The sequence below is a fragment of the Melanotaenia boesemani genome, chromosome 12, assembly GCF_017639745.1.
Source record: "Melanotaenia boesemani isolate fMelBoe1 chromosome 12, fMelBoe1.pri, whole genome shotgun sequence".
NCBI lineage: Eukaryota > Metazoa > Chordata > Actinopteri > Atheriniformes > Melanotaeniidae > Melanotaenia > Melanotaenia boesemani.
The window spans coordinates 24,506,075-24,520,135 of record NC_055693.1 but is presented as its reverse complement, the minus strand read 5'-3'; the positions used below and the strand labels follow the sequence as shown (position 1 = coordinate 24,520,135).

The following is a 14,061-nucleotide window of genomic DNA, read 5'->3' as shown; positions in this document are numbered from 1 at the left end:
ATGTGTGTGTATAAGGAAAAGCATTCTTCATTGCAAGCAAAGTGTCATTCAGATTGACAGATCTAATTTATTTTAAGGTAAAAGTTGTTCACGTTTGACAAGTAAAAAAAACATATTGTGAGTTTGTGTGTGTGTTTCTTATCTCCTTTTTATCATATGTGTGTGTGTGTGTGTCCAATTGTTCTCCAACCAGGTCAGTTAAATTAGCAGAAAAAAGAAATATTACAAATATCCAGTCATTTTTAAACACAAATTAAGTAAATAGAGTCCAGTAAAATCAAAGCATTGTGATGAAGGTGTCCATAAGTCAGCTAAGACTCAAAAACTATAGTTTTTCAGATAGACATATGGATAAATTGTTTTATTTTTCTTTCCAAACAGACAACCAGCTTTTACAACCAGAAAATGTGTCCTTGTGTGTGTATTAAGTATTGTGGAGCTTCACAAAACATTTCCTCAGCCTGAACAGATTATTTTACATTATCTGGATCTTTTCCATGCATAAATTTAGCATCTCCTTCCAATTTACTTTTTATTGACTCAGGTGCCTATTTTATTTCTTCATGAGATTTCTCACAACCTACTTCAACTGTCAACAGAGTTTCATTATCACCAGCAAGGTGTCCACTCTGTCCGCTGCGTTTCTTTGCTATCTTCTTATTTGATTTTATTATTCTTTTCTTTTATGGTTCAATAATTCACCTATTTTTTTATTTTATTTGTATATATATATATATATATATATATATATATATATATATATATATATATTATTATTACTATTACTGATTTGGACTATAACCCAAATTGGGGAATTTACTTTTCCCACGAGAGGGCCTGTCTTTAACGTGCTGGCAAGGAGTTGATCTTTTGGAACCTACTCACTCTGGTTCAGATGTCATCTTTTAAAACCCACTAGCTCGGGTTTCCTCTAATTTTAAGGTCTCTCTTGCTGTGACCCCGTTACACAACCTTATTATCATCCAATTTATACTCAACTGGTCCTGTGTCTCACTTTGTCGAAGGCATATTACCGTCACCGTCCGCCACCAGATTCGGAACCCCAGATGACTGGCCTCTCTATTCACCTAACATTGAGGTAGAGGTCTTTTTACAGGTCCCAGACCTGGCTGCGCAGTCTTCAGTCTCTCAGAGATTCCACACTGGGTTCGGACGGGTATTTGGGATCCGGCACGAAGGACCAAATATGTTAGGGAAATTCTCCCCAACACAAGCTCTGCAAAGCTAACCTTTCAACACAAGAAGAACACAGAGCATTACTTCATGTATATAATTTTACTTGCAAGGAGTGTATGCACCATACGAGTATGATACACACACTAAGTTGTTTCACACGTTACAAAGTATTTATAGGAGAGGTTGATGAGGTCCTTCCCCTGTACATGAAAAGGTACAGAGTTACAAAATTTCAGGATTTACAGGCTTCAGTGTTTTCTGCTAAGATAAGATACAGGAAGTCAGGGGCACAGTGATCTTCTTTTCTTCTTATCGTGGTTCGGTCTTGGTTCCCGAGCACACACATTGAGAAAGAATGCAGCTGAATACATTTTCTACTTCTTAATGATTAAAATGCAAACTGGTACAAAGTAGATACAAAATTAATTTCTAAAACTAATAAATGTTTAGTTTAAAGTATAATGAATAATTATCAATCATGATCAAGTATAATGAAAAAAATGATAATCCTTTTGATTTTCCTTACACTTATAAAACATGCAGGGCTGCGCGTCCTGAGGACCTGGATTGAGAAACACTGACTTCGCTGCATGTGTGCTGATAAGAACCAGAGGATAGGCACACTTTACACCAGTTTTAAAATCACCACATTTGCTCCCCATGTGTTATAGGTTTGATTTTAAGGTTCTTTTAGTAGTTGATAAAGATTTTCATTGTTTTGTGCCTTTTCATTTATCAGAGCTGCTTTAATTAACCCATAAGTGCCCGACGTGACATATATGTTACATACAGTTTCTGAGATATTTTGCTTCAATTTATGGTATAAACTTTGTTCAAAATCCTGTTGAACGCAATCTGATACTTGTCTTTTGTCCCCTAATAGATACCCAGAATCAGAAAATCACATAATATTTTTAATGTATCACATGGTAATAAATGGTAGATATCCATCCCATAAAAATTTTAATTTTTTGTTACATTTTGTTAGAGAGCCAAATAAAAACCTCATATTAACAAAATTTGACTTTTCTTACCATTTTTTCATGGGTCAGGCCTTAATGGGTTAAACTCAATAAATAAATGATTGACACAAACATACTGTAGTGAAACACACTGAAACTTCACAGCAGTGTTTGTATCAGTCACATCATGACAGTATTTACTGAGATTTTTTCTTGGCATTACTCTTTCTGAAACACTTGCGGATGAAAAACAAGAAACATTTCATTGTCACCCACAAAACAGTCATTATAACAAAGACTAAAAAGCCAATGACATCCAGGCTATGGTACTGAATCCAGTTCAAGTCATGTGCAGCAACCCTCAGATGTGTGGCTCCTTTGTGTCTCATGACAAACTCGGTCCAGAAAACAGCCAGGTCCACGGGCTGGACGGGGCGGTCTAGATGTGTCTGGGACAACTCCACCATCCGTTCTTTGTAACTGAGAAAGAGCCGTATGTTGTTATGTAGATGTGGCATCATGTTAGTGATATCATTTCCACACTGACCCTAAAATACATGAATTTGCTGCTGTTTAATGATCTCCAAATGCAAACCTGAGCAAATGTCAGGATGCTATAAACTGGGAATTTCAGATCTGAATTTGTATTTCAGATCTGAATTTGAATGGAGAGAACTGAAACTGAGCTATGAAAATGAATTAGAGAATTAATTTTTTCAAATACAAAAGTTTCAACTTTACCAATATACACATTCAAAAAACAAAGATTCAATATCAAATATGGTCATTTGGATTCAGTTTTTTTAAGCAATTATTCAAACAGGCATATTCAGATTCAAATTGAATGATTCAAATTCAAATATAAAGAATTCAGATTCGCTCCCCAGTGGCACAAAGCTTATCCCATAGTAGGTGCTATATATACTGATATGTCAAAACTATATATATTTCCTGTTTGGTTGATTTGGTTGTGTTAAAGATTACAAATTAGATCATTTACACCCCCTCACCAGACCCTCTTCTCCACATCACCCAAGGTCTTCAAAGGATGTCTCTATCCCGGCCTGAACCCCAGCGACCACCATCTACCAAGAAATACAGGGCTCCCCCTCCTCATCCTCTTATTAGATCATCTGTCCTGACCGAGCAGGGCACGGGAGGAGGTGCAGGAGGTTCCCAGAGCAGCAGAATTCAAAACAAAGATAACATGCCATGATGTGTTCAGGGTCCTTGCTATAGTTTTGCTACTACTGACAGCTGTTCTGAGCTCAAGCCTGGACCCAGTAGGATTCCTGTGTTAGTTAGTAAAATAAGGAATTGAACACGGTCAGCTTGTGGGGTGAATCGATCTAATCTGTTAACTGTACCTTGTATAACTCAGAATACAACAGAGACCAGTGTAAACTTCATAAATCTATCTGTACTTAATGTTAGATCTCTGTCCAACAAGTCACTGTTAGTTAATGACTTCATCATTTCTCACAGTTTAGATTTTCTTTTTCTGACAGAAACATGGTTAACAGAAGACACAAGTGCTACAGTTCTTAATGAAACAGCACCCCCTCATTTTAGTTTTATGAATAAATGTCGAAACGGGAGAAGAAGCTGCCTTATTTAAAGATTCATTCCTGTGTAAAGAAATTTCACTTGGTGATTTTACTCCTTTTGAATATCTTAGTTTTATTTTAAGGGGCATTCCTAAAATCCTATTTCTAATCATCTACAGACATCCAGGACACTGTGTAAATTTTATTGATGAATTTTCTGAATTATTGTGGGTTATCTCTACTGATTTTAACCATTTCATCATAACTGGGGATTTTAATATTCACATAGATAACATGACGGATGGTAATGTCAAGGAATTTTCTTCCATATTGGAAATGTTTGGTTTGTGGTAACATGTAAAAGAACTGACCCACATTCGAGGTCACATTCTGGACCTGGTTATTTCAAAGGGTGTGGAAATTTCTTCTGTAGCAATCACTGACTTGGCCTTGTCTGACCATTTTTTGTATTTTGTTTGATTTACTGATCACTCAGAATGTCCAACCAACCTGCTCCTCGGTTAGGAAGAGGTACATTAATGAAAGAACAAGTGCTAAGTTTGTGGAGGCCATAGCTATGTTACCAACAACCAGTCCAGAGTCAGTTGATGGACTCCTGGATAATTTCAATCTGAAAGTCTTGAATGTAATAGATGCTGTTGCACCGATAAGAATCAAGAGCAACTTGAGCAAACAGAAAACACCATGGAGAAACACCACTGTGGTTACCAGCCTAAAAAGAGAATGCAAAAAACTGAGCGGAAATGGTGGAAAAATAAACTTCAAATTTACTGTGAGCTGTACAAACAAAGCCTGCAAAACTATAACAATGAGCTGTGCAAGGCCAGAGAGCTGCATTTATCTGAAATGATTAACAGGAATGTCAACAATTCTTGCACTCTGTTTGCTATGATTGAAAAACTTACTAATCCTCCTATACAGATAAGCCCAGAGCTCCTTTCCACTGAGAAATGCAACCAATTTGCAAACTTTTTTAGCCAAAAAATTAAAACAATCAGACAAAATAATAATTCCACACAGTCAAACAAGAAAATTAGTCTGTGTCTAAAACCCGGAAATAATTCTGATGTCATGTCGCAATTTAAAATGGTGAATTTAAAAGTCCTACAGGAAACAGTTTGGCATCTGAAATCAACAACATGCACTCTGGACATGATATCATCCGACTTTTTAAAAACAGTTTTACCTCAGTAGAAAGTGATCTCCTACTGATAGTTAAAAGCTCACTGGCATCAGGCATTTTTCCTAAGTCACTAAAGATCGCTGCTATTAAGCCACTCCTAAAGAAAAGGACTCTAGACGCCTCTATAATGAACAACTATAGACCTGTCTCTAACCTCTCTTTTATTTACAAGATTACTGAGAAAGTTGTATTTCACCAGCTTAATGACTTTTTAAATGAAAGTGGAAATCTTAATAAATTTCAGTCCGGCTTCCGACCTCATCACAGCACTGAAACAGCTCTGGTCAAAGTGCTAAATGACATTAGGTTGAATACTGATTCTGGTCAAGTATCAGTCCTGGTTCTGTTGGATCTCAGTGCTGCGTTTGATACTGTAGATCACAGAATCCTATTGCACAGGCTGGAAAACTGGGTTGGACTTTCTAGAGCGGTTCTTAACTGGTTCAGGTCCTATTTAGAAGGCCGGAGTTATTTTGTTACGATCGGCAGCTATGAATCCGAGCGAGTGGCCATGACTTGTGGAGTCCCCCAGGGGTCAGTCCTTGGACCTCTTCTGTTCAACTTGTATATGCTCCCTTTGGGTAAAATATTACAGAACTATAGCATTAATTATCAAAGTTATGCAGATGATACACAACTTTATGTGTCTCTGTCACCAGATGACTGCAGTCCAATAGACTTACTGTGTCCGTGTCTGGAGCAAATAAACACCTGGATGAGGGAGAATTTCCTACAATTAAATGAAGATAAAACTGAGATTATTCTGTTTGGTAGCAAAGAGAAGAGAGTCAGCATTGGTAAACACCTGGAGACTCGGGCTCTTAAAATCACCAACCAAGTTCGTAACCTGGGAGTGTTGATAGACTCAGATCTGACTTTCAGCAGCCACATCAAAGCTGTCACTAAGACAGCTTTTTACCAGCTCAGAAACATCAACAGAATTAAAAGTTTAGTCTCCCAGAAAGACCAAGAGAAACTCATCCATGCATTCATCTCCAGTAGGCTGGATTACTGTAATGGTCTTTTAACAGGACTTCCTAAAAAGAGCATTAAACATCTGCAGCTCATCCAAAACGCTGCTGCTAGAGTTTTAACCAGGACTAAGAGATCTGAACACATCACACCAGTTTTGAAATCTTTACACTGACTTCCTGTCAGTCACAGAATAGATTTTAAAACCCTTCTGCTTGTTTACAAATCCCAAAATGGTTTAGGCCCAGAAAACATCTGTGATATGTTCAGAGAATATAAACCTAGCAGAGCTCTTAGATCCAAAGACTCTGGTCAACTAGTCCAGACCAGAGTCCAGACTAAACATGGAGAAGCAGCATTTAGCTGTTATGCTGCAAACAAATGGAAACAATTGCCAGCGGAGATTAAACTTTCCCCAAATGTAGACTTTTTTAAATCCAGGTTAAAAACATTTCTTTTCTCATGCGCCTATGCATGACATCTGCACGGTAAGTTTTTTTTAACTTATCTTACTTTTAATCATTTTAATGTAATTTATTATTTTATTGTGATTATCTGCCTTTTACGGTTCTAAATATCTGTAAGGTCTTTGTTTTATGTAAAGCACTTTGAATTGTCCTTTACATGAAATGTGCTATACAAATAAACTGCCTTGCCTTGCCTTACACAGCTGTTTTTGTTTCAGCTAATAACTGTGCTTCAACCTGCATGTGAAAATGATGAAAGTTAAAACCTGTTTGGTCTAACTGCTAAATCAAACTCAAAAACATGACCCTGAAAAATCCCTGACTTTGACCAAGTACCAGTATACCTAGAAGAATCAATACTGGTCTGAAGGCAAACAGCAGTCACGAATAAATTTTCACACATGCCTAAAACTTTTGCACAGTGCTGTATATTTCAGTGATTGGGATTAATCAGTATTGAGTTGTTTTACCTTTTATCCTGGATGATTTTCTTCAAAGCAAACACCAGTTTTTCACTTGTCATATCATATATACTGAGTTCCTCTGCCACACCACGGGCCACCATGTGCTTTACATTGTCTCCTTGGTCCCCAAAAAGTGGAAACATCAGCATGGGCACACCATTACAGATACCTTCATAGATGCCATGAGAACCTCCATGAGTCATTAAGGCTTTAGCATTGGGGTGGGCTGGAGAACACAGACACAAAAATAAGTTACATGTTCAATCCACAAATTACACTGTAAAAAAGAAAATTATGTCAACTTAAAAAAGTAAGACAGCTAGCTGCTAAGCTTTTTGGGGAAAACTCAACTTGGAGGTTGTGGTGAGGTGTGAATGTATATTAGGAAGGTAACACAATGTAAAATCTTAAATTTAAGTTAGGATAATTATTCAGGTCTACTCATATCTTTGAGCTGAAACAACTTATCTTGTTAATTTGAAAAATATCTCAAAATATATGTTTACAAGTTGCCTCAAGCTAATTATGTGAGTTTGTCTAACTTAATATTTCAACTGGTCCAACCCACCTAGGAGATCGTTCTGAGGTAACCATTTCATAACTTTGACATTCTTGGGAACATTGTTAGGTAGATCACCAGTGTATCTCCACACAACCTGTAACAAAAAGTCATAGCAAATCATGACTGCTGAACTTTGGCATTTTTACCGCAAGACAGAGGACAAAGTGCAGCAACTAAACCTGATCAGATCTTTGTTATGTATGGCAAAGGTGAAAATATCTGGAAAAGAAAAGAACATGGGTGCTGCAGTACAGAGCTCGTCTGGTGTCATTGGTCTACTGAAATAGACTGAGGCAGACTGACAGACTTTTATTTTTAGTGACATCTTTTTTTTTTTAACAATTTATTGATTTTAGCGATTGTATTTTCTCATTTTCATATATTTATTTAGTGTGTGAAGGTTTTTTTGTACGTATGAGCAGCCGGTGTTAAAAATTCATTCCTTCATGATTAATAAATTAAACCTTATTTTATCTTATCTTTTTGACAGAAAAAAAGATTAACTGGTGGCCACATGTTACTAATGCATGACCATGAGATGTAATCCCGTGGCCACGCAATATGAAGTCATGGCCATAGATTACTAATGCAAGATAACAATATAATTAACTTTTAGCCATGCTGTAGTGAAGCATATAGTAAGGTGCAATTATTATTTATTTTACCTCTATTTATAGTTTTTAAAACAAGCTTACTGGGTTCATCTAGCTGAATAGTTTAACTATAAAACAACAATCTTAGACAGGACACCAGGTACACCATTCAACTCCACAGAAACATTGTTCACCAAAAACAACATATCCTACAGTCTGCCTACACTATAACATAGAGAGACATGTGATGGTTGGTTACAATGATATCCTGTCAATGTGCTGTGATATTTCTCAACTGATTTTTCACAAATCACAACATAAATGATCAGTACAGCACACTTAAGTAAGAGACACTTATGTCAGGTGCTGTAGATGCACAGCAATTTAGAAAAAAAGAAAGCGCAGGCATTGGGTAAGTTATTGATGAATTAGTAACCCGTTTCCACACATAGTAATGCGGGCCATGATTTATTTACTTATTTTTTTTTTTCTGTCTGTGCCATAAATAACAAATAACAATAAAATAACCTTGAACCATAAACAGTGTTTTATCTGATTTGTATAAAATCCAGTGGAGTAAAAGTCAGCTGATTGTAATATCTCATGTAAAATGATGTACTGAGGTTATCATTACCTTCTGAGGAATTTGACGAAATGCATCAAAGAACAGTTTAGCTTTCTCCACAGGCATTTTAGACAGCATTGACCCCAGTGTGAAAACAATGAAGCCATGATCTCCTGAGCCATCCACAAACTCTTGTAGGTCCTGCAGGGAGGAAGACAAAAGATATAAAAATTTGCTCCATAAATTTAGGACAAATGCTTATATGGACTTTGTATGAGATGCGAAAGTTATCATTTTAAACATTAGCCGTTCCATCAACCTATTTACAAAAGTTACATTACTCATTGCAAGCAATTAAGCAATCAACAAAGCGCAGATTTGAAACTCCTTCAAATATGTTATACAGAGGTTTTTTTTAACCATTGCCATGTTTTTTGATAACATGTGTTTTTTCTTAAACATTTTACAAACACACTGACGGGTGAAGGTTTTCTGTGTTTCAGAAAACTTAAAGTTTAAAGGTTTGCTTTAATCAGACTTAATTCAAACATTAAATTATTTTAAACAGGTTTATGCATATTTCCCTTGTATACATTTATTTATATACTCACCGCTGGCAGAGGAGCTTTCTTTGCACAGTTGATCCCACCAATTAAAACCATATTTGGTAAGAGAGGTCTGGGCCATTCAAGCACAAAGTCATATCTGAGAAGCCAGATAGCTCCATGGCTTAGAAGTTCTATATAAGTCATGCCGTTTCCAAAACGTTTGTTGGTCAGATCATCAAAGTGTTGATACGTTACTTTGCACAGGTAGGATTCCAAAATGTGCATAAACATGTTTTTCACTCTCTGTGGGAAGGTCATGTTGTCTGGATTACCAGAGAATTGCACAGGAACATAAGAAGGAGGAGATGGGCACTGGTTAGCTTTAATGTCCAATCCACATGGAAGTCCACGCAGGAAATAAACAGCTGGAATTGAGAAGAGTTTGGCCAGGACAGAGCCACAAGGAAGGAAGGGGTCTGTAAGCATGACATCAAACCCCTCTCCTCTCAGTCGTCCCATTAAAGGCTTGTTGTCCAGCAAAGCTTCACAACCTACCACCTGGAGTGAAGTAAAGTTCAACAAATTTTGCAAATTGAAAAACAGATCTGTGATTCCAGGTGTGTGGCTGAACACTCCTTCTCTAAGCTGATTGAAATTTTCATCCAGGTCAGCTTGGGTATACGGCACGTTGTAGATCTCAGTCTTGTAGCTGTCTGAGCCTTTGATTAACAGGCTGCTTTCAGGCACCAGAACGGTAACCTCATGGCCCCTGCGGCTGAGTTCCTTCACCAGTATCTTCATGCTGAGCCAGTGGCTTCCATCCACAGGCATAGCCAGCACCTTCCCCCCCTGAACAGATTCCAGACTGAGGCAACATATCCAAGCCAGCAGTCCCACTGCAGGAAACCACACCCCGCTGCTCATTGCCTCTCTCTGCACTGCAAGTTACCTTGTTGGGAGAGCTGGTAGTGCCTGGTGAGTGTGTGTGTTTTAATTCTACAGGAAGTGCAGGCTGCATTTTGAGTAAACGGTTATATAACCTCAGAGAGACAGAGAGGAGACGTCTCAGAGTATGTCTCTAGTTAATCATTCTTTATTGTGACTTGATTATTTTCCTGTAGTAATTAAAACCCAAGACAGTTTGAAAGATAGTGTTTTGTTGCAGCAATACCGACCGCAAGTCCAGCTCATGTGACTTGCAAGTCATGGTGGCAATGCATAGTTCTGCCTGCCCTTTTGTGCAAAGTCCTCTGTTTAGTTTGGCTAATCCCTCTGAAAAGCAAAGACATACAGGTCTGTGCACTGACCTGAGCTCCACATGAACTTAGAGAACCCACAACACTTAACCCTCCTGTTATGTTCATTTGTCAGGAATCGCTGTTCCCCAGTCAATTTGTATGTCATCCAAAAGATGTCCGAAACCCAAAAAATCCTTACAAGCATTGGTAATATTTCATTACTAACTCCATTACTAACTATTCTATCAATATTTAGTGCAATGGCGTTCCTTACCTCTCACAGGTAATGGTTCAATTAGGATAATTCACTCATTTTTCAAACTAAATGTGTTTTGTTCAGCTCCTTCCACTTCTCCCCAAAAACATACCTCCCTTCTAGATTAGTCATTTTCAGAATGATATTCTGTATTGAATTAGGCATGACCAGCTCAAAAGCTAACTTGATGTCTGTCACACGAGTGACCGCCATTCTAGTGGGCCCTGGCACTGCTTTATTATGTTTTCTGCAGACAGCTTTGCCTGACGCATATTTGGAGATGAAGAGTACTGAATTTCACCATTTTTGACATGAATATCTTGCTTGGAGGAAGAGGAATATCAATTCCCTCATCTGATTCAAAATCAGAATCATTAGAATCAGAATTTAGCTCAAGATAGTCTTCATCTTCAGACAAATCCTCCTCTATTTCACTGTCATGATCAAAGATGACTTTCAGAGAGTCCCAGACTGTCATCTCTTTGTTTCTGCTGTTCATTTTTTTAAAGGTCTGCCTGACAGAGTGTAACCCCGGATTTACACTGGGTGTGTGTGGCATGTTATGGCTGCGCCATGGCCTCCGCTGCTAGCCGTTTTAGTCAGTGGTTTGGTTTCCACCGGCTAAATTTATGCGCAGGCTATTTTTGATGCTTTATACACCTTTACATATTACATTAAAAGCACTAGAAATGGTGCAAAGAAAGCATTATTTGTCTACATTTGATGAAAATTTTATCTCCACTGGCACTTTGTTACACTTGTTTGCAGCATAACGGCTAAATGCTGTTTCTGCATGTTTATTCTGGACTCTGATTTGGACTAGCTGACCTTAGTCTTTGGATCTAAGAGCTCTGCTAGGTTTATAATCTCTGAACATGTCACAGATGTATTCTGGGCCTAAACCGTTTTGGGATTTGTAAACGATCAGAAGGGTTTTAAAATCAATTTTGTGACTGACTCGAAGGCAGTGTAATGATTTTTAAACTGGTATATGTTAAGATCTCTTAGTCGTTGTTGCGCTAGCGAAAGCGTCCTGTTAAAAGACCATTACAGTTATCCACTCTACTGGAATGAATGCATGGATGAGTTTCTCCTGGTCTTTCTGGGAAACTAAGCATTTAATTATGTTGTTTCTGAGTAGGTTGTGGCTGACCGGTCAGGCTGTGATGAGGTTTGAAGCCAGACTGAAATTTATCAAGACTTCTGCTTTCATTCAAAAAGTCATGGCACCGGTTAAATACAACTTTCTCAATAATCAGGTCAATAGTTGTTAATTACTGAGGCGTCTAGAGTCCTTTTCTTTAGGAGTGGCTTAATGGTAACTATCTTGGGGAAAAATGCCCAATGCCAGTGAGCTGTTAACTATTTCTAGGAGATCAGTTTCTACTGAGGTAAAACTGTTTTTAAAAAATTGGATGGTATCATGTCCAGAATGCATGTTGTTGATTTCAGATGCCAAACTATTTCTTCGTTTTAAATCAACCATATTAAATTGTAACATAACATCAGAGTTATTTCTAGGTTTTAGACAGACTAGTTTTCTAGTTTGATTGTTTAGCATTAGCATTTTGTCTAATTATTTTAATCTTTTTCACTTAAAATTTGGCAAATTCACTGCATTTCTTACTGGAATGGAGTACTGGGTTCAAGAACCGTTAAGAACCGAACTGTGTGCGAACAGAGTGCGAGAATTGTTAATATTCTTGTTAATCATTTCAGATAGATGCAGCTCTCTGGCCTTGCACAGCTCATTGTTATAATTACAGAGGTTTTGTTTATTCAGCTCAAAATTGAAGTTTTGTTTTCCTCCACTTACGTTTAGCTATCCTACATTCTCTTTTAGGCTTGTGAACATATTGTTGCACCAGGCCCTGCCACAGACACACCTGACATGCATCACCGCAGTCAATCACTGGAATTCTAATCACTCACACCTGCAGTTACTGAGATCCTTGGGCCATATATACTCCAGCTCCACAGTCATTCCCCGTCGAACCTCGTTTCAACTCAGTTGGACTTTCCTGCTCTCCACTTCCTGGTCTCGACTCACCTGGCAGATCTCCGAACTCCAGTTTCTCCTTATCTACTCCCAGTCGTAAGCCCCTGTGTTAAAGATCCGTACCTGTAATAAAACCTTGGTCATCTCTGATCTGTCTGTTTGGGGTTCTTCGTAACACATATCAGTGTTTCTCCATGGTGTTTTCTGTTTTCTCAATGTGTTCTTGATTCTTATTGGTGCAACAGCATCCATTACATTCAAGATTTTGAAATTGAAATGATCCAGGAGTCTATTAATTGACTCGCCACTGGTTGTTGGTAACACAGCTACGGCCCCAACAAACATATATGTGGGGTTCCCCAAGTATCAATTTTAGGCTCAAAACATTTATTTTGTACATGTTGCCTCTTGACGATGTCTTTAGGAGGCACAGCATTGATTTTTTCAGCTATGCAGATGATGCAGTGTTTTACATTGCCATGTTTCTTGATGACATGGACCTAGATGACAAGATTTTAAATTATATTTTAGATATAAAGTCATGAATGGCAGCCAACTTTTTCCAGCTCAGCTAAGACAAAACCAAACTTTTAATCATTTGTCCTGAAGGTAAGAGATAGATCATCTTACCCAAACTGCAGAATTTAAACCTTCTCTGTGTGCCAAAAACCTGTGTTGTCTTTTTTACTCTGAGCTGGATTTTATTCCAGATGTTAGAAATGTAACAAAAACAGAATTTTATTATCTCAAAAACATAGCCATAGTCCGCACATTTCTTTCTCTTGCCAGCACAGAGGCTCTGATGCATGTTTTTATCTCCAGTAAATAGATTTACACATAGATATATAAACTAGATGCTGCATTCGGGCTTATCAGGCATGTCAACACGGCCGCCATCTTCAGCTGGGGTTTCAGACCCGGTCAGATCGCTTAGACTGTGACAGATTGTGTGTGTGAAACCAAAATGCCAGATTTTCGTGCTGCATACGGATGTTCCTGTGAAAGAAACACCAAAACCAAGAAACAAGGGGATAATATTTCACAAGTAAGAAGTGGTGTTTTGTTATTTAACTCCTATGAACTTGTTGAATTTGATGTATTTCTTAAGCTAACATAAATGAAACCGGCTTATGTCAGGACAAGAAAATCAAAAATGATTTTGTTAGTATGATGTTAGATGATGATTACAGTAACATGATTTAAGTGGAATTTGGCAATCACCCACTTCATATAATTGTGCTAAGTAGGTCATGTCATTTCAACATTATCTATTAAATCAGTTTCATGGCGCTAACATTAAAATTTAACTGCTGAACTGTAGCTACAGAAGAACTGAGCGATGTTCAGATGGATTTGTTTTGTATGTTTCCAGAAGATAAACGGAGGAGGTAGCATAGGTAGCAGCACTCAGGAGGAAAGACTTTGTACCGAAGGACTGTTCAGCCGTCTGCAGCTCTCATTTTAACCCAGAGGACTTTGACAGGATT

The 14,061-nt window shown here is 37.8% G+C and overlaps 1 protein-coding gene across 1 annotated transcript; it reads right to left on the bottom strand.

The window, feature by feature from the left end:
• Window positions 1-2,238: 2,238 nt before the first annotated feature.
• LOC121649987 (UDP-glucuronosyltransferase-like) lies at window positions 2,239-10,044 on the bottom strand. The gene is made up of 5 exons (XM_042001167.1): window positions 9,145-10,044; window positions 8,603-8,734; window positions 7,382-7,469; window positions 6,820-7,039; window positions 2,239-2,639 (listed from the first exon to the last, which is right to left on the bottom strand). The coding sequence occupies exons 1-5, from the start codon at window positions 10,003-10,005 to the stop codon at window positions 2,357-2,359; spliced, it is 1,584 nt and encodes a 527-aa protein (XP_041857101.1). The 5' UTR covers window positions 10,006-10,044; the 3' UTR covers window positions 2,239-2,356.
• Between the last annotated feature and the right edge of the window lie 4,017 nt (window positions 10,045-14,061).

Bases quoted from the DNA above. Each gene is read 5' to 3' on its own strand.
- LOC121649987 (XM_042001167.1), bottom strand. From the start codon at position 10,005: ATGAGCAGCGGGGTGTGGTTTCCTGCAGTGGGACTGCTGGCTTGGATA. The intron at 7,040-7,381 runs GTGGGTTGGACC...TGTGTTCTCCAG, and splicing joins ACCTCAGAACGATCTCCTAG to CCCACCCCAATGCTAAAGCC. The intron at 2,640-6,819 runs GTAAAACAACTC...GCTCTTTCTCAG, and splicing joins AAAATCATCCAGGATAAAAG to TTACAAAGAACGGATGGTGG.